The 27,319-nt window shown below is 37.8% G+C and overlaps 1 protein-coding gene across 1 annotated transcript in view; it reads left to right on the top strand.

Annotated features, from left to right (window-relative positions):
- Positions 1-24,763, top strand: part of LOC140137964 (uncharacterized) — a 60,674-nt gene extending 35,911 nt beyond the window's left edge. The window contains 7 exon segments of the mRNA XM_072159786.1: positions 1,099-2,234; positions 2,983-3,157; positions 5,579-5,711; positions 6,425-6,504; positions 8,357-8,454; positions 14,603-14,697; positions 23,605-24,763. Of these exon segments, the coding sequence (XP_072015887.1) occupies positions 1,099-2,234; positions 2,983-3,157; positions 5,579-5,711; positions 6,425-6,504; positions 8,357-8,454; positions 14,603-14,697; positions 23,605-23,722 (1,835 nt within the window). The 3' untranslated portion in view covers positions 23,723-24,763.
- Positions 24,764-27,319: the final 2,556 nt, after the last annotated feature.

Below are 27,319 nucleotides of genomic sequence, written 5' to 3'. Positions count from 1 at the left end.
AAGCGCTGGTGTACACATACACACGCTTAAAGATGGCGCATAGGTGCATGCGTGAAACAGCTTTGACGTCACTGCCACATCAGGGTGGAAAATGCTTAAAATTGCAGGGTCTGACTTGGGTTTCTGTGGCCCAGTAATAAATTTACTGGCCAAGCTTTTTCTGTATTTTCTATTTTCTACAGCACAATCAAGCAACTGACAACCAAGTAAATTCATTTCCCTCTTCATTAGATATTCCTGTGATCTACTATTTTAATCACAATGTTCTTGGTCACGTTGTTCCCTATACTGGGCTTCTTATTTTTAGCCAGTAGAATTGGTGGCATGCATAATTGACAAGAAAATGCTCCATTTGGAATATTATTTATGATAGGTTGCTCTGTTTAGTCAGCACAAATTTAGTGTTCTATAGGAGCAGTCATAAAATGTCCAACATGAAATGTCCAACATGGCGTGTTTGCAAATCCCCTCTTTCGGCACTCTGTACATGGTCGTCCTGAAAGCCCACAAAGAGCTGGAAGTAAAATCACCATAAACAATTTACAACTTGCGACACAAGAATAAGAATAGATAAGAATCAGAAACCTAAAATATAAATTACACAGAGGTATTGCGACCAGAAACTATCCAAAATGTCCTTCAAAATGTATTTCAAAACAGCCTTGTCTCAAAACATCACCCGCTGGGTCAACATTGTTGAATATTTACTGGCTCAACACAAAGTATACTGTCACTGGGCCACTGCTTAAATCCCACCCTGCTATATTTAAATGTAATAAGCACCCCATGTGCTCAAGTCCACCACAGGCAAAATAGTGTACCTCCAGATTATATTGCCATGTGCCTGGCAAACTGCTGATATGGTGCATAAAGCACTATACACCCTTTTTAACAGACACAAATTGTTGTTTGATATCAGATTTTTCCATGAAATGCTGGAGATACACTATTTTGCTTTCCAAGCATGACAAACCAATATGTAGGTTTTACCATTGCATTACGTATGGGGCAATTTTGAGTTGTGACTCCTTGGGTCTAATCTCTATGGTTGAGTTACAATTCCACATCAAATTACTTTTTTTTTTTTTTTTTTTATAGATATGCACGCTATCTACATGAGATCTGTACGCAGTCCTGAAATGAACAACCGTTTCAAGATGGTCAGAGGTCGCAACCACAACATGGACGTCTTCTCCCAAGTTCCTGTGCAAGACGAATCCTACTATGACGACAGCTTTGTAGTGCAAGGCGGCGAAGATGATGATGATGGTGAAGTCGTAGCCATGACTACAAGTCTTCATGAGGATGGTTTACTCGAGAACACTATAGATGTGGATAACATTGTCTCAGGAAGAAGGACACGAAAGAGGGCGACTACAAGTAAAGCGGAAAGAATTTTACGGCAGGGTCGGAGGAGAGTGCTGCGCTCGACATCGTCAAGTGATGATGATGTTGCAGAAGTTGTTGATGTGAAAAAGAGTGGAAGAAGTGAGCCTGTATCTGGTAGGACTTGTACTAGAGCAATGGAAGGTGGTTCAATCAATACTGGTAGACAAGGTGGAGTTACTAGTAATCAATTGAACAAGAGGGAAAGCAAAGGGTTGCAAGGTCAGAGGTCGCAAGGTCAGAGAAGTGACCCAACAGCAAATAAGCCTGTACTGAGAACAAACTTATCGCTCATGAACAACTCTTCAAAATTAGAACCAAGGCAGGATGCAGCATTCGCTAAACCAAATTTGCCCCCTGGGAGCTCAAATTTGAATTCTAAAAATACAAAGCAAGATGGCAACTCCTCCAGAACGTCTAGCTCGTCCGATGCATCCGAGTCGGCCGATGCGATGACAGTTCAGGAGAAACAGAAATTGGAGCGGTTGAGAAGACAGAGAGAACAGCAGAGACTTTTTCGCTTAAAAATGGAAGAGAAGAAAAAACAAGAGGAACCGAGTAAGATGCCTTGTTCCTCTCATGCGCCCACAGTACAACAGGGGTTGCACTCCCCTGTGGTTGGTGGATTAGGAAACAGTTTGAAACCAGATGAGACGGTGAATCGGAGTATTGCTGTAACTAAACCATTCCAGTCGTCGACTATTAATCCTAGGCACCAACAGAAAGGCACTTCAGTTAGCAATATTTCTGGATTCGGTCAGTGTAGACCAAATGAAAATGTATCATTTGGTCAGCAAAAGATGGCATCGCTTCCAAGCTCCAGTTCATCCGCTACACTTAGTCCATCGGTAAGTAGGGGAGAGTAACTCCCAATGTTATACAAAATATAGCACTGAAGTTTTGAATTAAGGCGAGTTGGAGCGCTGTCGAAGCTAGTGGTACTTGTAGTCCAATATTAAGAAAAATAAAGCCCACACTCATATAGGAAAAGATGGATTCAATGCATGATGAGATCGCAAGGCTTATTGAAATGGGTTTTATTTTCCCCCCATGTGCATGATTTTCATTTGGAGTTGAAAAAATAGAAACTGTTGTTTTGACCTATTATTTGTAATTTAACTCAATAACTGCAATACATAGAAAAATATAAATATGACAAATGGCTTCCTTGACTCATGTCCAATCAGATCAATCTATTACTCTGCAGAAATAAACTGTATTATAACCAAAACTGGAAAATACATGACCTGAAGGTTTAAACTCTCCTGAACAAAATAGCATTACATGTATGTCTGGAAAAGTAAACATAACTCAACCCTAATCCTAATTACTGATCAAACAAAGGGCTCTTTGGACTTAAGAAACAAATTAATTAGTTGAAAAAGCTCAATAAATGTAACTAGTTGGTAATCTCATAATGTCATTTTTGATGACAACTACCCAGTTTTGATGTGATATTACTATTTGATAAGACTTTAGAGTAAGGTTCTAAGCTGCACCTCATTCCATGATTATTCACCGTTCTCAAAATTATCACAGCGTATGACTGACGTACCAGTCTCTAAACTTACATCTTACACTTTTTTAATTACTTAGAAAGGAAGCCAGAAGAAGTTGACCGTCCTAATAGATTCCAAGGAGTTGGCTAGTTCACCACACATCATATCGACTCTAACATTACAGTATGATCACAACGCTGTGGTGTGTCAACTCACTGGATGCGATTTTATCGTCAGCAGTCGTATGGGAGTTGAGAAGAAGACTTGGTCAGGTAAGAGTTATTGTCCTAATAGATTCCAAGAGTTGGCTAGTTCACCGCACATCATATCGACTCTAACGTTACAGTATGAACTTGACGCTGTAGTGTGCCAGATTCAACTTTATTTAGCCACGGTGGGCCCACTTCAACCCTAGGTTGTTCTTCCTTGGGGCCGTGGATACAAACTACAGTACAAACAAATATTTAACAAAATATGTTTACAAGAGATATGTTATACAAAATATCAAATGAATTGTTAAAAGATACAAAAGATCATATAAACTTACAATGTATATAGGTTACCTTGTAAAACTGTTTACAAGCGACACTTCATAAAAATATCAAATGAATTGTTAAGCGATACAAAACATCATAAATAAACTTACATACAAGGGGAAAAAAATGAAAGAATTTATAAACTTATAAACAAAACTGAAAAGAATTAAAATGAAACATCTTTCAGCATATTTTTGAAAGTAAATAAATTAGGTGAATTTGTGACCCTATCATCAAGACTGTTCCATAAGATTGCACCTCTATATGATAAGCTACGTTTTTTGAAATCAGTTTTAGGCTGTGGGATGAAAACATTATTTTTACTTTGCTAAAATTGTATTTATTATTAGAAAACGAGGAAACAGTTGAAAGGTAAGGAGGTGCTAAGTTATTTAAAATTTTATAAATCCAAATTGAGGTATTATACTGATGTCTATGAGAAAGTGGCTTCCAATTGAGCTGATCTAGGACAATAGCACTGGAGGTATCCCATGGAGCTCCACAAATAATGCGAGCAGCTCTGTTTTGGATAATTTGTAATCTCTTTGCTATAGACATACCACAATTTCCCCAAACAACATTACAATATTCAAGGTGAGGAAGTACAATTGCATTATAAACCATATTCAAAATATCTGTAGAAATAAAATTAGATTTACATTTCTTCAACATAAACATACCTTTAAGAGATTTCTTACGAACCTGATCAATTTGCTGATTCCATGTCAATGTGTCATCAATGATGACACCTAAATGTTTACATTCATTAACTTGTTTAATATTAGCACCATTTATAGTTACAGAAACATTGTGAATATCATCTTTAACAGATTGCAAACGTTGCCTAGATCCTATGAGCATGAATTCAGATTTATCAGTGTTAAGACTAAGTTTGTTGCTTTTCAGCCAATTACTTATTATATCAAGATCCTCATTTATACAATTCATGATTTCCTTAGTTGAGTTAGAAGCATAATAGATTACAGTATCATCAGCATACATATTAACCTTACAGTGTGTGACATAATTTGGCAAATCATTAATATAAATAAGAAAAGCAAGTGGGCCATCGATTGACCCTTGTGGCATTCCAGCTCACTGGATGCGACTTTATCGTAAGTAGTCGTATGGGAGTTGAGAAGAAGAATTGGTCAGGTGAGAGGTTATAAAGTGTTGCACAAAAATGTCCATTCCAGCTGAAATTTATACACCTCCTATGAAAGACATGACCTTTTAATCTCCAGGGGCTGTTGGTAGTTGCCCATTCAGGTAACCCCATTTGAAATTCACACTCCCTGTTTTTAAGATTAAGGTCATGTCTTCCACAGGGGGTGTATGGATTTCAACTGGAATAGCCCAATGTCTGCCTGGATGATGGATCAAAGCACCAAAAGGTTTCTCTTTACATTCAAAGGAACAATGGAAGTCTCTTATCTTGACACGGAAAAACAGTGGCATAATCGACATGAATTATATATGTCTCTTATCTTAGTGTGTAAAATTCAGTAAAGCAACTAGTCCACAGGTCAGGCTGCTCTTATAATAGCCTATTCAGTCTGAAAGTAATCTGTCCATATATTTTATGTTCAAGGTGGGCTAAATGGCTAAATCGTCTAGCTGATCCGCTGCCAAAATACTAGGACATGCGAAATGGGCAAAAAAAACCCATGCCAAACGGAAAATAGACAGCATAAATTTGGTCAATTTTGTCCTGGTTTTTCTGCAGTCGGTTTCGGTATGGAACTATTTGTTATAGTGGTTACATTTAAGCGTGTTTGTCGGACGGGCTGGTTATGAAAATATAGCCCATCTGATGACAAAGTAACCCGTCTTGGACGTGCGGACAGGAGCTATTTTACACACTGCTTATCTTCAATAATTTTGATATAAAATTGGTTCAAGGAATCTGCACAAAAATACTGCAATCTGGTGTAAGAGCTATTTGCTTATAAATTCAGTTTTGCAATATTTTGTCTACTCTTGCAAACAGAGTCTGTCCAGTATAACTGATATCTTATTTATTTTCACACTGTATGTGTAATAAACAAAACCAAGAGTCATATACAGTTAACTTCAGAAAAATATTTTGAAATTTAATTTATCATGACTTTGAAATTGCTAAATGTGATATTGAATTTTGTCCTCTTTCAATTTCAGATTTTGCCAATGGTGCCAATAGAACCAAGCTTGTGGATCGTATGCGTCATTTGTGTGAACTTTTCGACAGGCCATGTCTCATCATTGAAAAAGACAGAGTCAAACCGAGGGATGAAAAGAAACCTAAGAAAATGTGAGTCAGATGTGTAGAGAAAGACAAAATAACCCTTTAATTTACTATATTTTTATATAGTAAATTAAAGGGTTATTTTGTATATATTTTTAAATATATATATATATATATATACCCAGCAAACACAAAATATTCTTGTAACCTCTTCAAATGGTTGACAAATACTATAAATGTTTGGTTATATAAAGCTACAGAACATAAATTCAAAATAAATTTTGTTACAGGTTGTGAACATTTTAACAACATGTCGGTACAATGTAGTATTTTGGTACAAAATGTTGGAAACAATTTTATACTTTTATAACCCAACATTTAAATGTTATTTTTGTTTGCTGGTGCTGGGTGGTTTATCTTTTTATGTACTTTAAAAGTGGAAATTTGTGCGTGATTTAAGTTTTCAGGCTTTGCCAATTTTAAACTCTTCCACTTGTTTTTAAATTTGCATTTCTAAGCTTCCTTATTACATTGACCTATACACAAAAGGAATATTGTTATAATTAACGTGGTAGCAGCTCGGAAGGCAAAAAGCATGAATAAATCAAGCGCAAATATTCCCTCTTTTACAATAGCTCTTTCAATACAAATGTTCTGTTTCTGTGGACATTAAATTTAAATATGGACACAATATTCATTCATAAAGAATATTTTATCACCCTCTATTTCTTAAATATAATAATAATTCTATTTTTTGTAACACTTGAATTGCTTTTCAGAGTGAGAACCAAATACTTGGACTCCACATTAGCCAACTTGGCTATGACTCATATCAAAGTGTTGTTCTCCGAGTCTGTAGGTAGGTGTCATCTCAGCTGTCATTGGTCAAAATGAGGTTGTACTTCTAAGCAGTGGCGTGCCGTGCGCAAAGGAGGGCGGGGGCATAGCCCCCAATTTTGTCAGTCAGTTGGAGGAAATACACCTAATTGAAGAAAAAAATAATGGGGCTATCAATTACATTGAGGGAAGTGAGCCAAATAGTTTTGAGCAGTCAAGCATTGGGAATCGAGACATGTTACCCCCAACTGTTGAAAACCTGTGCATGCCACTGCTTCTTAGTATCTAAAATCTTACACAACCCCTATCAATGAAATGAAAGAAACTAGCCATTCAATCAATCAATCAATTCCGGAAATCCTGCCTCTTATTTCAGGCGCACCACTGCTCAGCATTGTAAATCTATCTATATCACCATTTCACAACATTACATGAACATAACTGATCTACTACCTAATACTGTACACACAACTACTAACTACCCTGGGACCTAGGGAGGGTGCAGGTAACAAGCCCGGGGATGATCCCCCTACTCTTTTCGATAAGGCCTGCAACTTTTTACGTGCTCAGGTTTGAATCGTCTGACACACGGAACCGCCATTTTACGTGTCCCTTCGGGCACCCACTGTGTATACCTGCACATTTTACACAGTAGATGGGAGCAAGGAGAAATATCACAATTATATTCTACTAGACTGAAAGGGAATAATGGAACTATTTGGAGTGAGCAACAAGGATCGGGCAGGATGGGGTTTCGAACCACGGACCCCTCGCTCAACTCTCCCTAATGGTCCAGCGCCTTAGACCACTAGGCCACCTCGCCCTCGCCATTTTGTTCCAGCGCTGCAATCGTGTATATCTGACTGTTGGCTTTCAATTTTGACACAATTACAGTACCTTAGGTCATGTTTTGTACAGATTTACTTTATGAAGGTACCATCTTGTAAAATTTGACAAAAAGGTGACCGAATGGGCAACTTTAAAATCTTTGCACAATTTTTTATGGTGACCCCACATACTCATTTCAAAAGTTGGAGGAAAAAATGTGTTTGCAAGTCACATGTATCATGGTGTCATTTTATTCAAAACCTGTGTTGGGATCACACTCGATTGTAATTATACCTTTTATTGGAATTTTGTAGCTTTATAATTTAGACGGTTATCTTATATAAAGCCAGAAGGAGCTTGTAGCAGCACAGTATTTACTTAAAATACTTTGAACCCTGTCACAGGCCAACATATCTACAAGTTTGAGTAGCGTGTAAGAAGTGATGAAAAATTCAATGATTTTCAAGTCAAATGTGCCGCTTTTGTTAAAATAACTTTCCGTATCCTGAAAACAAAATAAGGACATTCTAACAATTGTGCTATTCCAGTTAAAATTCATGCACCTCCGCTTATTGAAGATGTTACCTTAATCTCTCACACATATAGGGGTGTAGATATCAAATGGGGTGTAGATAACAGGTGTAAATATCAAATGAAGTCATCCATTCAGGTAACCCAATTTGAAATTCACTTGTCCTGTGCAGTACATTAAGATCATGTCTTCAACAAGGGGTGTGTGGATTTCAACTGGAATAGCCAAATAGGGACATTCTTTGTAGTCCATTTGGCTACCTCAGGAGAGTGACATCAGTACTTTGTCGGAATTACTTCGCACATATACAGATGTCCACCGTTGATCGTGCATATATATATGTAAACATGCCAGTTCTTTGAGTCAACGCAGATGTTTTAATACTGCACACACTGGATCACATGATGTCATTCTCTGAAGGAAGCCAAATGACCAGAACGATTTCAGCTGATCATCTGCACAAACTCTGTGAGTGTGTCTTTAATTTGACACCTGTCTTTTTCCCATGCACCAGATGATACAGCAAGGATTCTGTCAGAGTTGACCAAAGCAGAGTCAGTCAAAGGAATGGCAATAGCCTCTATACCAGAAATGGACCAATCTACTGAACAGGTATGGGAGTGTGTGTGTGTGTGTGGAGGGGGGGGGGGGGGTAGTGGATGAGACCTGTCATACAAAGTCATTCCAATAGCTCATCGCCTTTATTAGGACTGTTTCATTGTTGATGTCCTCAAAATGGTGGTAATACAAGATGTGTGTGTGGATTGGGTACGTTTGTCACCTACCAGCTGATTTCACAGGCCACCCTTTCATTGATATATAAGATATCAACTGCTGTAGCATATCCCATCTTATGATAGCTCATCGCTATGTGTACATCTGTGGATATAGGCGCCGAAATTATCGAGTGCAATGACATCCCAGTATTACAATGAAGGCTGAAGACAATTGAGCACAAACAACCATTACGTCATTGCACTTATTCATTCATTCATTCATTTATTTCCATATATAAAAATATACAACTACATCAAAAATAAAGAAACACAATATGGCGGAAAAGGCAATAAGGCCTGAGAATTGCCTTTCCCTTACGAAAAAACAAAACAAAGCTTATGAAATCAACAAAAATAAATAAAAATGACTAACAGACATGACAAATTACAGTGCTCGAGAATGGCCTAATTGTACTTAGAGATAAGTTTTTGTTTAAGGTGTTTATGGAAATGTTTTATGGACTTTGAGTCTTTAATTTTTTTATCTAGAGAGTTCCAAAGTATGGGCCCGCTCGTTCGAATGGAATGGTCGGAAAAAACTCTTTTATTTTTTGTTAACTGGAGATCATTATTTCTTCTTGTCTGGTAGTCATGGATGTCAGAACGTTTTGTAAAATACTCATTAAATGAATTGGGTAACTCATGTATGGAATTCTTGTACATAAATACACCAAGTTCAAGAGAATACATATCTTCTATATTTAAAATGTTGTATTTGGCAAATAAAGGTCTGGTATGACTTCTATAATGACTATTAGAAATTGTTCTTATTGCCCATTTTTGGAGTTTGGTCAGTTTATCTAAATAAAGTTTACATGTATTCCCCCAGATTAGAATTCCATAATTGAGGTACGGCAAAATAAAAGTACAATATAAGGTATATAATATTCGATCAGGAATGAAGTGTTTTAATTTGTTCATGATACCAATATTTCTCGACAAAGTTTTGGAAACGCAGTCAATATGACATTTCCAGGTGAGGTTTTCATCTATTAGACTATTTCGGCGCGGAAATTTTGAATATCGCGTGTTGAGAGCCAAATGTGTTTATTCGTTTTTATGGTCAATATGAGTTTGTTTTAAATAAAACCATGTGATTCGTGCTTGATAATTATTTTTCTAACATATGAGGCATACTGTTATGATTGCCAGAGACCCCCTTTAATGAGGTCAATCTGATGATGTAATGCTTTTTCCCTGACCTCGTACAGTGCATATCGTACACTGTATAATACGAGCATGTGCGTGCAGTACTGTCATGAATTATTTAGCGCACATGCTTTTGAAAATTTCTTTGTAATAATGTATGTGCATGCTTGAACAGGGAGCCTGAGGGTTTATACTGAAGCAACATTCTGGGACATTTAAACTTTATTAGTTGTTATTATTGCCTTATACATTGTACTGTAAAAAAAAGTTCATTTAATTGCTGGCAACTAGATTGTCACCTTTAAGTGCCAATGGCTACAAAATATTTTTCCTCTGTACAGGATTGATTGTCAACAATGAATTACCTCATATTCATTAAGATTTCCAGTTGCCAGATACTGCACATGGGAGATGGTCAAGTTTTCCACTATTATACTCTTTATTTTTTATTTTGTCAATTTCAACACAAATTTTAATTAGCATTGATTATTTTATCATGGGCAACAATCTGCATGGTAACAAATGTCCTTCATAATTTAGGCCTAGTGTAGGGCATGTTCCAGACGGCCAACCTAAAGTTATATAAGCAATTCAGAGATTGGAACTTTAAAATTGCATGAAACCTTCTGCTATCTGATTATGTTTTTCACTTTGCTTGTTTTGACACTATCATTATTATTATTATTATTATGCGAAAGAAGAAAGACATGTTTGACCCCCGGGGTTTGACCCCACCCAGTTAACTGCAAATGTAGGTTACCTTTTTGTCTTGCCTGAACTTTGTTCAGGATGGGACTTAATATTAATAACTATTTCTATCTGTCTGTTTGTGTGTGTGGATGTATGGGGTGTGGGGATGTATGTGTGTGAGAGGCGATAGGATATGCCATGGCAAGATTATATATGATTTCATGTGTGTGAAGTGAAAGTCCACAATTGAATAGCACACTACATATTCAAATTAACAGGGCCATGTTTAACAGGGCTCAAAATACACATGACTAAGAGCGATTTGCCCCTAATTTTCACAAAATATCCTCCATTAAAAAATATTTGTCAGTGGCAAAAAGTAAATGCAAGGGTTACTTTTGAAGAATCGGTTCAAAATAGCCCTTGTAATCATAAATGTGTAGGGGTGTGTGTGCAGTGGAGCATTTTGAAAAAAACCTTATATAGGTAAATCAAACACTATGTGTGTGTAACATGTGAACCCTTCACTTCTGAACAGTGTACCACTTCTTCATTTTTCATTTCATTTCATTTCATTTCATATTTATTCAAAATAACATCGTGGCAAATAGCCAAATTGCGTTACTTTTTACAATCTTAAAACATCAACAAATTATTTACTATTATTACACATAAAAGTTATTAAAATACAATATTACAAGAAATAAGCATAAGAAAAACATAATATTCAGAATTATATTGCACATAATTATAAAAGCTTATCTCCACACTCACCCCATCACACCACACTCACACACACACACACCCCTTTGACACCTAAGCACACCTCTTACTCCCAAACACAGTGACCACAAATAATACGCGCCACACACCAAATCAAATAAGCATCAAAAAAGCATAAGAGAAACACAAAAATTGCAAGAGTATGTGTATGTGTAGGGTTGCATTTTTAAAGACCTGCAAATGAGGATGCACACCCGAATAACTGAGGATACTCGGCAACCTAAGATGTCTACGGTTTCCACTACATACCACCAGTGCAAAAATACATATTCCATCTCGTTTTTAATTTTCTCATCCAATTGGTTTCTCAATTTGTTGTTTTTACCTTTTATTTTTGTTTGGTGTATTATTAGCCCACCCTTTAATTTAGTGCTCAGGCACTATTGGGTTATCGCCTGGTCTCTGACCGATTTGTTATAAATAAATAAATATTTTGTTTGCTGATGTGAAGTCAGGTAATGGCTGGATAGTAAAAAGTCAAGTAGCTCAACAGTTTGGAGAAGTGTGTAAGGTCTTTGGTTAGATAGGAAAAATTGTAGGTACTTGTTCGCTGGTCTTTACAAGTAGGTGTGTGGGGTGTGTGTATCTACAAATCAAGGACACATTGAGAAATTGCTGTATAACAGTCGATACTATTATTTTAGTTTGTGTTTATGCCAGAAATACTACTATCTATTACATAAGTACATATTTCCAGGGGTCAGTGACATAGAGACGTAACTCCATTTTTTGCGAAATGAGATTTTGATATCAAATTGTACAGAAACATGAGCACTTTGCAATAAACACATAGAAGTAACTCCATTTAGCACCCCCATTGAAATCAATGATCAGTGAAACATAGACTTAACTACATCTAGGTCAACTCTCTTATCAACTCTGTCAGATCACGACAACTACGATTCCTGGGACATATCCTGAGGATGCAGGAAGATGAACCATGCAGAAGATATGCTCTCTACACCCCATTACATGGTAAAAGAAGACCTGGAAGGCAAAGAACATCCTACTTGTCTTATGTGCAAAAACTGTTGGGGATTTCGACAACTTTCTACTGCCAGATGCCATTGCCACTTTGGCTTCAGATCGTAGTAAATGGAGAAACTTTGTGAATCGCTGCTTCGCAGCGGCAATGAAATGAATGAATGAATGAACATCTAGGTCAACGTGGACCGCTCAGGCTTAAAACTCATTTTTCTCAGAAAGACCAAAATGGAGTTACATCTTTGTGTGAATGACCCCTCAATTCAATAAGTATTTACAGCGCTGCTACATGTAGAACGTAGTGCCAAATGATGACAAATACAGGTTGTATTAAAATGATTGGTACCCATCAGTTTTTGGTGTTTATTTAAAGGCCTGCTTCTTCGCAACATTGGTTTGTCTTGAAATACCTAGGTTTTATAGTTTGACCTATTGGGTCAGTCCATGTCGAAACAGATTGAGTGTACACCCACCCTCTTGGATTTTGCTCTCCTTTGGCTCAGGGTACCTTTCATGGATCCCTAGGTGAGGTCACAAGAAAAAATTCAAATTCCATTTCGTTTGCGAATGGCGGGCAATCAAAGTTTGGCGACCTCGACCAAAATTGTGAATTTAAGGGTCCAAATGACAAAGTGCTCTCTTTGAGGGCACTTTCTTCTTAATTGAATCAATTGTGATCCTCTTTTGAATGTGGTCACTTACTGGCTGTGTCTGAAATACCTAATGCCAAAAAAGATAGATTTTGGAATTTCGTTGGGATTTCAGAGGGGGTCAAAATCAGCACTTCGTACTGTTCAATCAAATTATCTTGATTTTGAAGGACCCATGATAATGTCACAGTGCACTTATAGGTCCTAATTATGTTCAGAATGGATTAACCATATGCCAATGTCTATGAGCAATTCAAAAAATGAGAAATTTCTAGACCCCTACAGAATTTTAGGCCACCCCTAAAGTGGTTCAGCCACAAATGGCACTTAAAGTCGGCAAATTTTGACCCCTAATAACTTTAGGTGTACACCAGATATGAATTTCTAGTCTTTTGCATCTGAAAGAATGTAGTTTAATGTTACTAGGAACATAAGATTTGTTTTGTATTTTTAGTGTTTTAGTATTAAGTTGACGCTTTCAAAAATAGTCATTTTTGCCTAACATACCATGCATACAGGATACGGTACAAAATGCCAATTTTAGTATGATATTTTTTGTGTATTTTGATCACTTTATAGCCATTTGTATTATTTATCCTGATATTTCAAGTTGCTCTTGAGTCAAGTAATAAGAAAAAACTACTTTCTAATCCTCTGTATGGATTTTTAAGGGGGTCAAAAATGCACTTCCTGGCAACGATGCACATGCAAAGTCTAACAGGTTATGGGGGTCAAATTTTCAGAATGCTCCCAATTATGTCAAGTAATATATCAAATTACTCGTATGCTCATGAGGATTCCAAAAATGTATAGTTTGTTATGTGTCAGACCTTTCAGGAGGGCGCTATGACTGAAAAAATGTTCATAGGTCAATGACCTTTTGAAAGTATCAAAACACAAAAATACAAAACAAATCTTATGTTCCTAGTAACATTAGACTACATTCTTTCAGATGCAAAAAACTAGAAATTCATATCTGGTGTACACCTAAAGTTATTAGGTGTCAAAATTTGCAGATTTTAAGCGCCATTTGTGGCTGAACCACTTTAGGGGGCCTAAATTCTGTAGGGGGTCTAGAAATGTCTCTTTTTTTAATTGCTCATAGACATTGGCACATGGTTAATCCATTCTGAACATAATTAGGACCTATAAGTGCACTGTGGCATTATCATGGGTCCTTCAAAATCAAAGATAATTTGATTGAACAGTATGAAGTGCTGATTTTGACCCCTCTGAAATCCCAACGAAATTCAAATCAATCTTTTTTGGCATTAGGCATTTCAGACACAGCCAGTGAGTGACCACATTCAAAAAGAGGGTCACAACTGATTTAATTAAGAAGAAAATGCCTCTCAAAGAGAGCGCTTTGTCATTTGGACACCTTAAATTCCCAATTTTGGTCAAGGTCACCAAAATTAGATGGCCCGCCATTCGGAAACGAAATTGAATTTGAATTTTTTTCTTGTGACCTCACCTAGGGGTCCATGAAAGGTACCCCTGAGCCAAAGGAGAGCATAATCCAAGAGGGTGGGTGTACACTCAGTCTGTTTTGACATGGACTGACCCTATTGTAACATTCATCTATAAATAGGTAGCTCATGTGCTTGTTTTAGGTAGTCTTGTCCATGATCACTGGAAATGTGGACTTGTTCTTGGAGGGCATTATAGAATTGCATGTAGATTTTTGATGATAATAATAACATATTCTATTTTTGTATTTTGTTTCAGGTTTTTAAATTCTACCAATCTATACCTCGTGTCAGCTACCCTCTGGCTCTCAATCTGTTGGTAAACTTCTCTAGTACACAAGAGGTTATGAAAAGGTAATTAAGGTTTTATAAGTGTTTTCCAAAGGTCTTAAAATGCAATTGTGAATAATTATAACCATATGTGACATGCCACCACAAAATGAGCATAAAGTCGCAAGTTGATAGTTTCGAGACATCCTGGGTGCTGTGTTGATGTTCTTTGTTTGCCGCGTATGTCCTTTGTGAATGGCTCATTGTGCCCCCATTTACAAAGGACATACAGACATTCTATTGGCTTAAGGTTAAACAAAGTGTTGAGGGGCTTTACCTCCAGAAAAAATATATTATTACCTTATACGTAAGAAAATATGTCTACTTATCATGTGAAATAAAAAATCCGGAAAAATTGTGTGAAAATGTGTTTTTAGCCTATTTTTTTAGCTGTTATCAAGCACTATTATTCGATTTGTTTACAAGCGCCAAGCAACTGTCGTCTGGGAGAGTGATTGACATCTTTATTATTAGAGAAGAATGGAATCTGTATAGTTCATGAATATTCATGTCGTATTTACACAACCTGTATCCCAGCCATTTTTGCCTAGTTATCGTAATCGTTCATATAAGACGCCCATATGATCCATGGTGTTAAACTGATATTCAACAACTTTATATCTCTCGATCTTTGCGATCCGAAATATTGAATTTCAACTTTAGGCACATCTCTAGCAAGATAATAAATACCTGTCACAAATAGAGGTCTTGAAATGTTACTTGCAACGTTAAAAATGTGAATAGAGAACAAATCGGGTTCAACATGCTTCAAAAATATGAAGGTAATTGTCAACGCCTACTACCAGAATAGCCGGAAGAGGGCAGACTTCATAAGGGAGTGTTCATATATTTTAGTGGGGGACAAAGAATTTGGAACTTATGTCGGGAAATTTCCTGGGTTTTTGGTTTTGTTTTTTATTTTATCTTCCTGTTCGGGTGTTTCGGTTGGCACAGTTTCGGGGCATTTTCATGCACTTCACGGGAGTTTTTCGTGGTTTCTCTGTAGCTGCCGTGTGTACTTTTCCCCACGTACAGGGTATAAATCCCGGGTATAAATAAATAAATGAATAATAACATATAAAAAAAGAATCTGGAACTTCAACGTCAAAAAACAAGACAAATTGTACCCTGCTAAAAATATCAACCCATATCCTCTCTGAGAATAAAAATAATAAGACTCAACCTCACCTGCAAAAAAATTTTTTTCGGGGATAATTTGGGATAAGTTCGGGCCTATTTTATTGCGACAATTTTCAAAATCTATAAGGTGAAATGTGTCGGGGATGTGCGGCAGATTTGGGGTGCATTTTCAGCCATTTAGTTTAGACTCTGTTGTATTTTTAGCCATGATTTTATTGACCCTCAGTGTCATGAAAATTAGGTTCAAGAAGGGTATTTTCAATAATTTTCTCGAAAAAGTAAAAATTTGCGAAAACTTTCAGTCCAAAAGTTGATACAATTTTAGGTCTGTTTTCTTCAAATTTGGTTTAAAATCGTACCGTAGTTTTTCGGAGTCACAGCCTCACATCCTTACCCAAACCAGCTTGAGAAGGTTCCCCCGGGTGTGTGCAAATTTGTAATTTATAGGCCTACACTCGTTATTTAAGCCTAAAATCAAAGTGTTAATATCATTAACACTGCCATGGCCCGATTTGTCGTGATGACTGGCTTCCAAAATGTAGGCCTATTTTAAATTATAAATCTGGTCCCGCTTAGAGGTGTGTTTTTACCCATGGAGGTCTCTCCTCGGGTTCGTGGATGTGCCACAGTTTTGGGGTAGGCCTACCTTTTCAACGACTATGATGGGTGGGTTTACAGCGAAGACCAACTTTTGGGCGCATTTTGGCAAAAGTGCCCTTAAAAAAAAGCGTCAAATTAGGCCAAATTTGGATGACTTTGATCCCCGCGGTACAAATGTTTTGAAGAGACCCGCCCGAGGTGTTTTTATTTAAAAAAATGGTCGGGCCTGCTAAAAACCTCCCGGAATCAAGCATGGGTAGCAATACCAAAATGCCTTGAGACCCCCCCCAACCCAGCGCCGTGACCTACATGACATGATATTCCCCGCGAGTCCCCCAGAAAATATAAAAAAACAACATTTTGATAGGCCTACTATATTTGTCTGTATAAAGAGCTAGGCGTGCAGGATTTGCCGACTCAATGTTCATTTTGAACCATTAATATTTGAGCCACGGCGCTCGGGAATGTGAAAAGCGGGGTGGGGGGGTAGGAGCAACAAATTATTCAGGACGATGCGTGAGATTTTACTCATTTTGCAGCTTTTTTGCGTGAGATTTATTACCTAGGCGTGAGATTATACTACCTTGGCGTGAGACCGTGAGAAAGTGACCCAATGCGTGAGACTCACGGCCAATGCGTGACAGTTGACAGCCCTGCTTGTAGGCCTACCGCGTATGTCTACCGTGATGACAGTAGCGTAGCTGCCGGGGGGGCAATTGCAAAATTGCCTATTTGGGCCCCCCCCTAGTGCAAGGAAAAAAAAGGGAAAGGGGGGGAGAAAGAGGAAAAAAGAGAGGAGAGGGTGAGAGGAGGGGCAGAGAGATGGGGAATCCAAAACGGTATGCAATCCCCAATACCTACCATTATTATCAATAAGCCTGGCAAATATTGTCTATTTGGGCCCCCCCCCCAGTGGGAAATTTGGTGGATTTGGGCCCCGCCCCATAGAGCCTACAGTCTTGCCCCTCCTGGAAAAAATCCCAGCTACGCCGCACACCGTCGTCATCCCTATATCTTCGTGTTAAAAATTGCCGTGGTAGTACGATAAATCCTCACGTTTTTCAACAACTACGCATGGTGATTTTGAGCTATTTTGTTCGAGATAGGCCGTGCGACTCAGGCTATGCATACAATTTGAGATTTTGAGAGCCGGCCACACTGTTTCTATTCTATGTTGTACGATTTTCGCATGATCAGTATATGGCTGGCAGTAACCGCCACAACGTGGAGCTGCTACGCGTAGCTTACTTTTCGCTTCGCGGAGCTAAATTGACCAATCATGTTAGATCTTTTCATTACGCGGAGCCAGTTGATGCATCATCGTTCCAGTGAGGGACAACTCGTGCCAAAATTAATGTTTACTATGTGGATTTTAAATGAATCGAATGTAAATAAACCACAAACAGTTGTACAGGATCAATACCATTGTTTGATTAGTGTATAGTCAATGTTACCTTGCATGCATGTGCCATGTGTGTGGCGTGTTTGTTTGTTTGTCTACTGTGTCAGGCCAGGATCACTGACACCCACGGTACTGATACTGTCATACTATCACGGTGATCATATTGTTGAATGTTGTTGACTTTAAAATAATCATGATGCAGTCATGTCTACAGTAGAATTCACCACGACCTTTGAAGGACTTAAACCCCATTAAAAGCTATTAAACCAAGATAACACTCAATGAAAACAGCTCAACTATGTTACATCAGATCTTCTCTGGTTAAATACACACTGCACTTGTGTCTGTTTTACCTGTGCAATGAACAATGAGCTGGTATTATAGTTTCAGTTGGGTGAATGATTATAAAGCTTAACGCAAGGTAACAATACTGTCTGGGCTTTTGTTTACGAAATGAGACAATAGTCTGCTTATTGTTAACCAGCGTTCTTGAAAATGAGAAGCATAATGGTTTGCAGACTTAACACGGTTTAGAAATAATTTGTTCATATTTTTTGGTGTTATCTGTCGTTTACATATCCTTCCTAAAACACAAAAGTACCAATATTTCCAAACACCTAAATTAGCTAAAAATTTAGGAAATGTTACAAAACTATATTTTCTAGAATTTCAGAGAATACTTTAAATATTGACTGGTTATTTTTTACACAGTGACGTCATATAGGCAATGGCATAATACTTCTAACATACACTAGGTCACGCGTCAATGGTGAGCGCACTGAGTATTGTGTATAGGAAAACGGGCAGTACCGTAACTACAGTATGTATGGCCTACTACTAGTATATAAAGTAAATCCGAACTGGTTTGCTGAAGGTCGAATTCCGCAGGCCACGCCAAGCAAGATGTACAAATCAGCTCCCGGCGATACACTGCAGATCGCAGAATTGTGTGCATGGTTTACCACCACTCTGCCTAGCTATATAGTTGTGTACAATACTGTATGAGTTTCTTGTGAGTGCATGTCCATCTTAATAATAAGTCGGTTCGTACTTTTCATAAATTACTTTTTGAATCATAACTATCGTGACCGAGGATATCTTGCAACTACGTGAAGCTCGTCTGGCAAATTCTTAATGACTAAATTCGCTTCACGTAATGAGTAAGTCGTTACTTGATTGGTCAGTTTTACCTCCGAGTAATGAAAAACTCTAACATGATTGGTCAATTTGGCTCCACGGAACAAAAAGTCAGCTACGCGTAGCAGCTCCACGTTGTGGCGGTTGCGGCCTACCATATCAGTATCCCATATGATATTTCTATTGTAAGAAAATTTTATTTGTTGTCACGTAAATCACAGGTTTCGTTTAAATGTACTAACTGGAAATTAAATGTACTAATTAGTGAGGACCGGTATTTTGCTGTGGATATGTTTAACTGCAATTTGCGGGGAAAAAATTTGAAATCCTGGGTAAAAATTTTGATAATATTCAACTCTTTGAGAAAATTATTTTATAAAGGAATGCTGGTAAAACCAGGTGCAATACAATGTACATTATTGACACACTATCACGTTCTTTATCTTCGTCAATAATAGAATAATCGATTTCAATCGAATTGAATGCATGAGTTTGTAGTTGACTACTGAGCGACCTAAGCGATCGATTGCTAGCCAATCAGATAGAACTCCTTTTCTTGCGTTCAGTGAAATACCACTCGCCTGTCGCTCACTACCACTCGCCTGTCGCTCACCAACGGAGTATTAAATTTATATTTATCGTATAGGACGTCGACGGTGTGCGCCGCTGCGTGATGATGTTGCAAAGTTGCGGAAGTTCATTCATAAATTTCCCATTTCCACTCGACAACAACAGACCAGCACGCAGCGCCGCAGTAGCTAATCCCCGAGCTAATCAGAGACATGTGCGTTTCTCTTTCAACAGAAAATAATGTGACCATGTGACTGACACGATGTACGCTTCAAATAATTATGCTCTCGGCGTCAAAAGTATGATAATGGAAAATATTTATAATGAACACTCCCTATTTCGCCACACCTTTCTCGTGTTGCCTGGTATATCAGCAAAATCCTACACTATCGCCTTCCCTTGGTAAAATCCCTGATAAAAACTCGTGATATTGAAATTAAATTTCAGCGCCAGAACTTCCGTCATTCTAGCATCATGGATGAGCTTGGATGGATATGCAGTGGCGCCGCTAGGGGGGGGGGGGGCGGTATTTCCCCCAATATTTGTTCTTTCTCATCCAGGTTTTAGGCAAAATCCCCACAATTATGTAATTTTCCACTTTTGCGGCAATTTCAAGTGCAATAAGTGCCCTCGCCTCAAATTCACTTCCCCAGGCCCCATGCCCGGAAAAAAATTCTGGTTCCGCCACTACGGGTATGGCCATAGCTAGAGGCGCCCCCCCCGTTGCCCTTGGTTATGCTGGACGATGAGAAATTTAGAGCTTGTTCAATTCCGCCAATTTTAGAAATTTTAAAGGTAGGCCTATATAGGCCTACAGTGTAGGCATGTATAGCCTATAGAAAAACGGATCACAGTCAAATGAAATATAAAAATCGTAGGCCCAATAATTTTACTAATGGCATTTATTGAGCTGCTCACTTCTTGAAAATCCTATGGTTTAATATTGATATTATATAATTGAGCTCCTTGTCAAGCTCCTCAGTAGGCCTACACATAGGAGAGTGACTAACTGAGCTCCCGCTATTTTCAGAAATGAAGGCCTGGCCTATTAAATGAATAATTAGGATTGAGGCAGGCTTTTGTTTCATTTTACAGAACTTTTTTAATCCCCCAAAATTAGTGGGTTTTTTTAATGGGGAGTAGGCCTAGGCTTTTAAAACGAAATTCAAATTTGGCAATATTTTCCATTGCTTAATGAATTGATCTGCGTGAAAATGCCTAAACATGTGGCCAGAGCGGGATGACTAGTATAAAAATCTTAACTTGTGAGAAAGGGCGTAGGCCTATGGGGTTGTATGAGGCTGTGGATCACGAAATGCCCCTTTAATGTGTGCTAGGTAAAGTCATTCTTCCTTTCGACCTGCCAAAATTTAATTTTATTCCCTCCCCCGGCCCGGCTTGCAATCAGTACCGGTATTAGCCTACTAATTATAAGCCAAAATTTCCAAGCGACTCGCTAAAAATCGCTTGCCTCCGTCTCGCCAGCCGAAAATCGCTTGTCCGCACCCCCTGGACCGCCAAATTTTTGTGGCCCCTCCCCTTGGCCTGCCAAAATGCCCCATCCCTTTGCATATAGCCTATATATAGGCATATGCCAATTTTTTGGGATCCCCAATTTCCATACCCATACCCATACCTTAAATGGATTTCTAAATATCTACCTGTTGCAAGCGCAGCATTGGCGCTGGATTTTAAGCTAGAAAATACCTAAATATTTTAAAATCCAAACTCGGCAACACCACTTGCCCTCGGCAACACCACTTGGCAAATACAGCCCGTCAGTAACAATGTCGTCATGCGTAAACAGCGTGTTTTAAAAAGAAATGAGAGTGTCACTTCTGTCCAAAAATTTGAATTTTGGCCTTGAGCAGCGACAATCAGAGGTAAGAAAAACACAGTATGACGCAGCTTGAAATATAGAATCACTATATCAATTTTGAAGTTTGTACTTCAAAGCACAAGCGAAACGAGTTTAAATGGTTCGAAAAAAAATTGATTTCGCTGTATCTTTTATCGCGAAACTAGACAATTTGGCAGCAGCGAGTCGGAAAAATAGCAAATATCTCAATTTTCTGCTATCGAAATGAAAATTTAAATAGCACCTGCATGCAGAAGAGGGTTTATAGAAATAATGTAGGTCAGAATTTTGTCTATGAAATCTTGCACGGAATTATTATTACTGGTTACAAAACGACATACAAGTGGAGGCCATTTTACTTCAAATTCGGCCAACATTTTAAGCTTATATAAAAAATCGAGACAACCAATATCAATAATGAATATGCACATTCTTTTATTGACTTGTTTGTAATGTGCGTCGTAGTTCCCAACAAAATCGCCACTTCCAATGAGAAATTATGGCCGTGTTCCCAAAAATCTTGATGCTCGGATATTGAAAAAAATTGAAATGTTTGAAAAGTACATTTCATTTTGAGCCAAGTGGAAAATTCAAGCATAATAATGACCCTTACACTTTCAGCTTTTAGACGTAGTTTATGCGTTTCTCTCTCCGATATTTATTTCCAGAAATAGATAAGTTTAAAGGGGGCTACGTGCATCCCATTTTGCTTCTGAAAATGGCAAAATTGTGTATAACCTTAAACAGGAGTGTGTGAAACAAAGAACACCAACGCATCAGCCCGGATGTCTTGAAACTACAAACTTGCAACTTTATGCTCATTTTGGGAGAGTTTGTGAGAAATCTGATTAGATAATGAAACTAATTACACTACAATGAAACTATACTTTTTGCTCACTTGGAATGCTTGTGCTAGATTGGATAGCTTCTTCAGCAGATGGTGTTGCTGTAATAGTTCTCTGCTACAGATGAGATAGTCCATTTATTTATGACATACATTGTAGGAACTCTTGAGTGACGTCTTTTTTACAATTTTACGATGTTGCAATCAGAGTCTTAGCTAGGATTTGACAAGTGCCGGTCATTTTCACCTGCCTGTCCAAAATGTGACCCTGAAAACAAAACCCAGACCTCTGACCCTTCTAAGGGGTCAGTCAGTTCAAATAGCCATTCCTATAGCCTTGATTTGTTTGTCTGGTCTTGTTTTGGTACACAGAACATATTCAAGGATTATTTTTAGAATTTAGCATATGTCAAAAGCATTAATTTTGCCTGTGCGGGGAGCAAACTGCATGTCCAAAATGACGGGTAACGGGTGGCTAGCTATCACCCTGGTTGCAATGCCCCTCGCATAAGTAGGTGAATGGACTATCCTGTCGGTAGTCACAGAATTATCACAGCATCACCATCTGCTGAAGACAAAGAATGATGTAGTATTGAAGTGAAAACTTGGTTTTGTTTTATACCCCATTATTGCTTGTAATAAATACCTCCTCTAATAAAATGCCTCTGCGCGACTTTTCAATGAAAATGTGACCAAATTGCAAACATCGGTCCTGGCCATCACAATCACTAAATTGCATGAACAAAACCTGTTCTAACTGAAAGCCTCTCATACTTTGAGATTTTCGCCCTGACTTTTAAGCTTTTTTCGCTGATAATTTGACTTTAAATCCCTCTGTCAAAAAATTGCATATCCAGGGCATTTACATGCATTACAGACAATATGGTATGTATGAATATCCACTCATATATAATGCATGTGCATGGTCAATCAAAAGATGGCAACCATAACAGAAAGAGATACTAGAACCAGGAAATGTGAATAAAATATCACCTACATGTATGCACAATGCTATCTTTCAGAACATGTTAAAAATCAATGCTATTATTTATTCAAGTGGTTGGTCAAACTTGTTGTTGCTGGCGATTCCATGAATTATAACCAGTGACTTCCTCAAACCTTGCTATGGATCAGGGAGGCATGCTCCTTACCAGTTTCCACCAAGTTGTTTGCTTTCATTTATTATTTTTTGTACAATATTTTTGTCAGCACTTTCATCTCTTTGGAATGATTCATTATAAATGTTTTATGTTGTATAAGATTTTTCAAATTTATTTTTGTTTTGAACAGTAAAAAATAGAATAATTTTATCAAAGAATTAATAACAAAAATCAATATTTGGATTCTAAACTTGCACTGTATACTATGTTTCCCTTTCAGCTCAATTAGTCTGCTTTCGAAGAAAGGCCAGATGTCAGAACAGAGAGCAAAAGAACTGCACCAATTCTTACGGCATCGGTTTGACAAGCAGATGACAGGAGGAGGGTGTAAAAGATGAAGCAAATACCAGTGGTGACTGGTATCCATAAAACAGACTGGTATACTCTGTCCTATCCAAAGTATGGAAAAGGTGGAATGAATGAAGGGAGTCTCTGAGATGACTTGTATCCATGAAACAGACTGGTATACTCTGTCCTATCTAAAGTATGGAAAAGGTGGAATGAATGAAAGGAGTCTCTGAGATGACTTGTATCCATGAAACAGACTGGTATACTCTGTCCTATCTAAAGTATGGAAAAGGTAGAATGAATGAAAGGAGTCTCTGAGATGACTTGTATCCATGAAACAGACTGGTATACTCTGTCCTATCCAAAGTCTGGAAAAGGAGAATGAATGAAAGGAGTTTTCTGAGATGACTTGTATCCATGAAACAGACTGGTATACTCTGTCCTATCCAAAGTCTGGAAAAGGTGTAATGAATGAAAGGAGTCTCTGAGATGACTTGTATCCATGAAACAGACTGGTATACTCTGTCCTATCTAAAGTATGGAAAAGGTAGAATGAATGAAAGGAGTCTCTGAGATGACTTGTATCCATGAAACAGACTGGTATACTCTGTCCTATCCAAAGTCTGGAAAAGGTGTAATGAATGAAAGGAGTCTCTGAGATGACTTGTATCCATGAAACAGACTGGTATACTCTGTCCTATCTAAAGTATGGAAAAGGTAGAATGAATGAAAGGAGTCTCTGAGATGACTTGTATCCATGAAACAGACTGGTATACTCTGTCCTATCCAAAGTCTGGAAAAGGTGGAATGAATGAAAGGAGTCTCTGAGATGACTTGTATCCATGAAACAGACTGGTATACTCTGTCCTATCTAAAGTATGGAAAAGGTAGAATGAATGAAAGGAGTCTCTGAGATGACTTGTATCCATGAAACAGACTGGTATACTCTGTCCTATCCAAAGTCTGGAAAAGGGAGAATGAATGAAAGGAGTCTCTGAGATGACTTGTATCCATGAAACAGACTGGTATACTCTGTCCTATCTAAAGTATGGAAAAGGTAGAATGAATGAAAGGAGTTTTCTGAGATGACTTGTATTTTATTTTTTATTTATTTTATTTCAGACATATTTAAAGAGGGTAGCCAAGATCACAAAACAGACTGGTATTCACAAAACAGACTGGCATACTCTATCCTGTCCAAAGTCTGGAAAAAAATTATGATGGGTGTAATAGATGAACAAAAAGGCAGCGTCTTAGCTAGCCACCTGTCTGCCTGTGATATTGGAAGGGTTGTTTGCTCCTGGGATGGGCAAAATCAATGCATTTGACAGGTGTTTGTTAAATTGTGATTAAACCTGTTGAGAAAGTCTATTGAATTTCGAAATAGATGGACTTTACAAAACAAGGCCATATAGCAATTATACTTATTTGAACTCTATGAACCCCCACTATTAGGCTGTGGAAGTCTTGATTAGTATTTTAAAGGTCAAAATTAAGATAGGCAAATTTAATAAAATGACTGGCAAACTTAAATCTAATATGCATACTAGTAGACCAATAAGCCCTTTCACAATTTCAGAAATCTTGGGATGCGCATAAACTGTGCATGAACATCCAGGTCTCCATGAGAGATAAATATTGAAGACTTGCCACAATATTTCAATGAGGATGAACTTTGCACTTTGTAAGAAACACTTCCTACATGTGTGGTGCTTTTTTTTTTTTGGTCTCGATGTCTTCTGAACACTTGTATACTAGTGAAAACAGGAAAGTAAATTCATAGGGAATCCCTCTCAGGCATGGTTCATCAGTTGTTTATCCCTCAAAAAGACCCGGATGTTGATGCATAGTTCATGCGCATTCTGAGATTTCTGAAAATGTGAAAATACAAAACAAACGGTGTACCAACTGGCAAAACCCAGCGTCATATCTGTTAATAGGGGCAAATCATTCTATGAAGTGGACCATAGAGCAATCGGCCCTCATGAATACGGGAGAATTGTCATTGCATACAAAGCAATGTGGCTTTATCTGTTGACGTGCTATCTGTACCTCATTAAAATAATCTATGATAATATGAACTGTCCAGAACAGGGACTGGTCTATATACTTTGTCCTGCTTAACAAGTGTGAAGCAAAATGACAGTGTATGTTAGTGTAAAAGTGGACATTTTTGCACAATAAAATTTGTGCACATTGCCAATTTTGAACTGTTAGACTTTTTCTTAAATTGACAATTCTAAGCTTCCTCACATTAACACATAATATATTTGCACATTGATATTTTTGTGGTAGCTGCTTCAAACGCAAAATGCGTGAAAGCAAATGGAGCGTGAAAATGAATGTAGCGCCAAAATGTCCACTGTAGTGTAGTGTAGTGGTAGTATACATATGAACAAGAATTCCAACTATGTCTGGTAATGAAATAATGGTACTGATATACTCTGTCCAAACTGATGTATTATAAAATAACAACCTATGTGTTGTGGTGCTAATATGATCATCTTCATTGCCAAAGCAAGTTTTTGATGTTCTTGATACCAAAGATATGCAGCTTTGCTTCAACTCCAAAAGCTGCTTGCAAGTTGTAGATTTTATTTTGTAAATCATGATTTATTAAAATAATAAACCTAATTATGTACAATAAAGTATTGTACTCCTTGATTGTATTAATTCACAACACTTATTAACCCCCTGAGCACTACCTGCCAATCTAACATTGCCTCTGATGGGTCAATTACATGATATATTCATTTTAATCACCAATCAGAATGGAGTTTTGCAAATAAATCACCCCCATTTTTGTGTGTGGTGAAATTATTCTAACAATGTTGCTGATTGGTCCAATTGATAATGAAAACTCCTTTTTGACCAATAGGCAGGTAGTTCTCATGGGTTTAATGATCAGGTTAATCCAACTGTGGTGCATATGGCCATGATGTGACTAAGCAATGGCTGGGTAAGTGAAAAATCAAGTTTGCGTAAGAGAATTATGTGCAGAGAATAGACTGTGGATTTAGTTCATTTTGCAAAGAATAGAGATTTATCTTTTCAGAACTGCACAAACATTCTGAATTTTATGAAAAAAGTTAATATTCAAGTCGGTTGAGAAACATTTTACTGTTTGTGACATTTATTGGGGCACACCGACATCGCCTGGCTAATAATTATCTGGTGCAGCAGAGACACTAAAATGAATACACAGGATCGATACACATGAATTGCTATGCACGATTTTGACATCAGACGAAAATCTTCGAATACCGGGTTAGAAAATGATGAATATCTCCCGTAAATGATTTCGTATAAAGAAACCAGCTGTGGTTCCTTGCTCATGAATATATATTTTGAACAGATATGATAGTCGTTAGCTTGCGCTTTGAGACAGTAGCTTGCGTCTTGAGTCAAAAACTGACAATTCCGCAATAATTCTGATTTATATGTGCCGAATTATATAGCGCAGTGTATAGGCCAATCGTGAAGGTCGTCTAAAAGAATATGACCTATGGCATACCATGCTTGACTGACACACAGCGAGGCGAGTCACCGAGCTAATCGGGGCTTTTGTCAGTAGCCTTAGTCAGATGTCCTTTGGCCTATTATATTTAACAGGTCGATATGTATAATGGCCATGTGTGGCGGTGGAT

This window comes from Amphiura filiformis, chromosome 2 (assembly GCF_039555335.1).
Source record: "Amphiura filiformis chromosome 2, Afil_fr2py, whole genome shotgun sequence".
Classification (NCBI taxonomy): Eukaryota; Metazoa; Echinodermata; class Ophiuroidea; order Amphilepidida; family Amphiuridae; genus Amphiura; species Amphiura filiformis.
The sequence above is the reverse complement of the archived record's forward strand: the minus strand, read 5'-3'. Positions and strand labels throughout refer to the sequence as shown.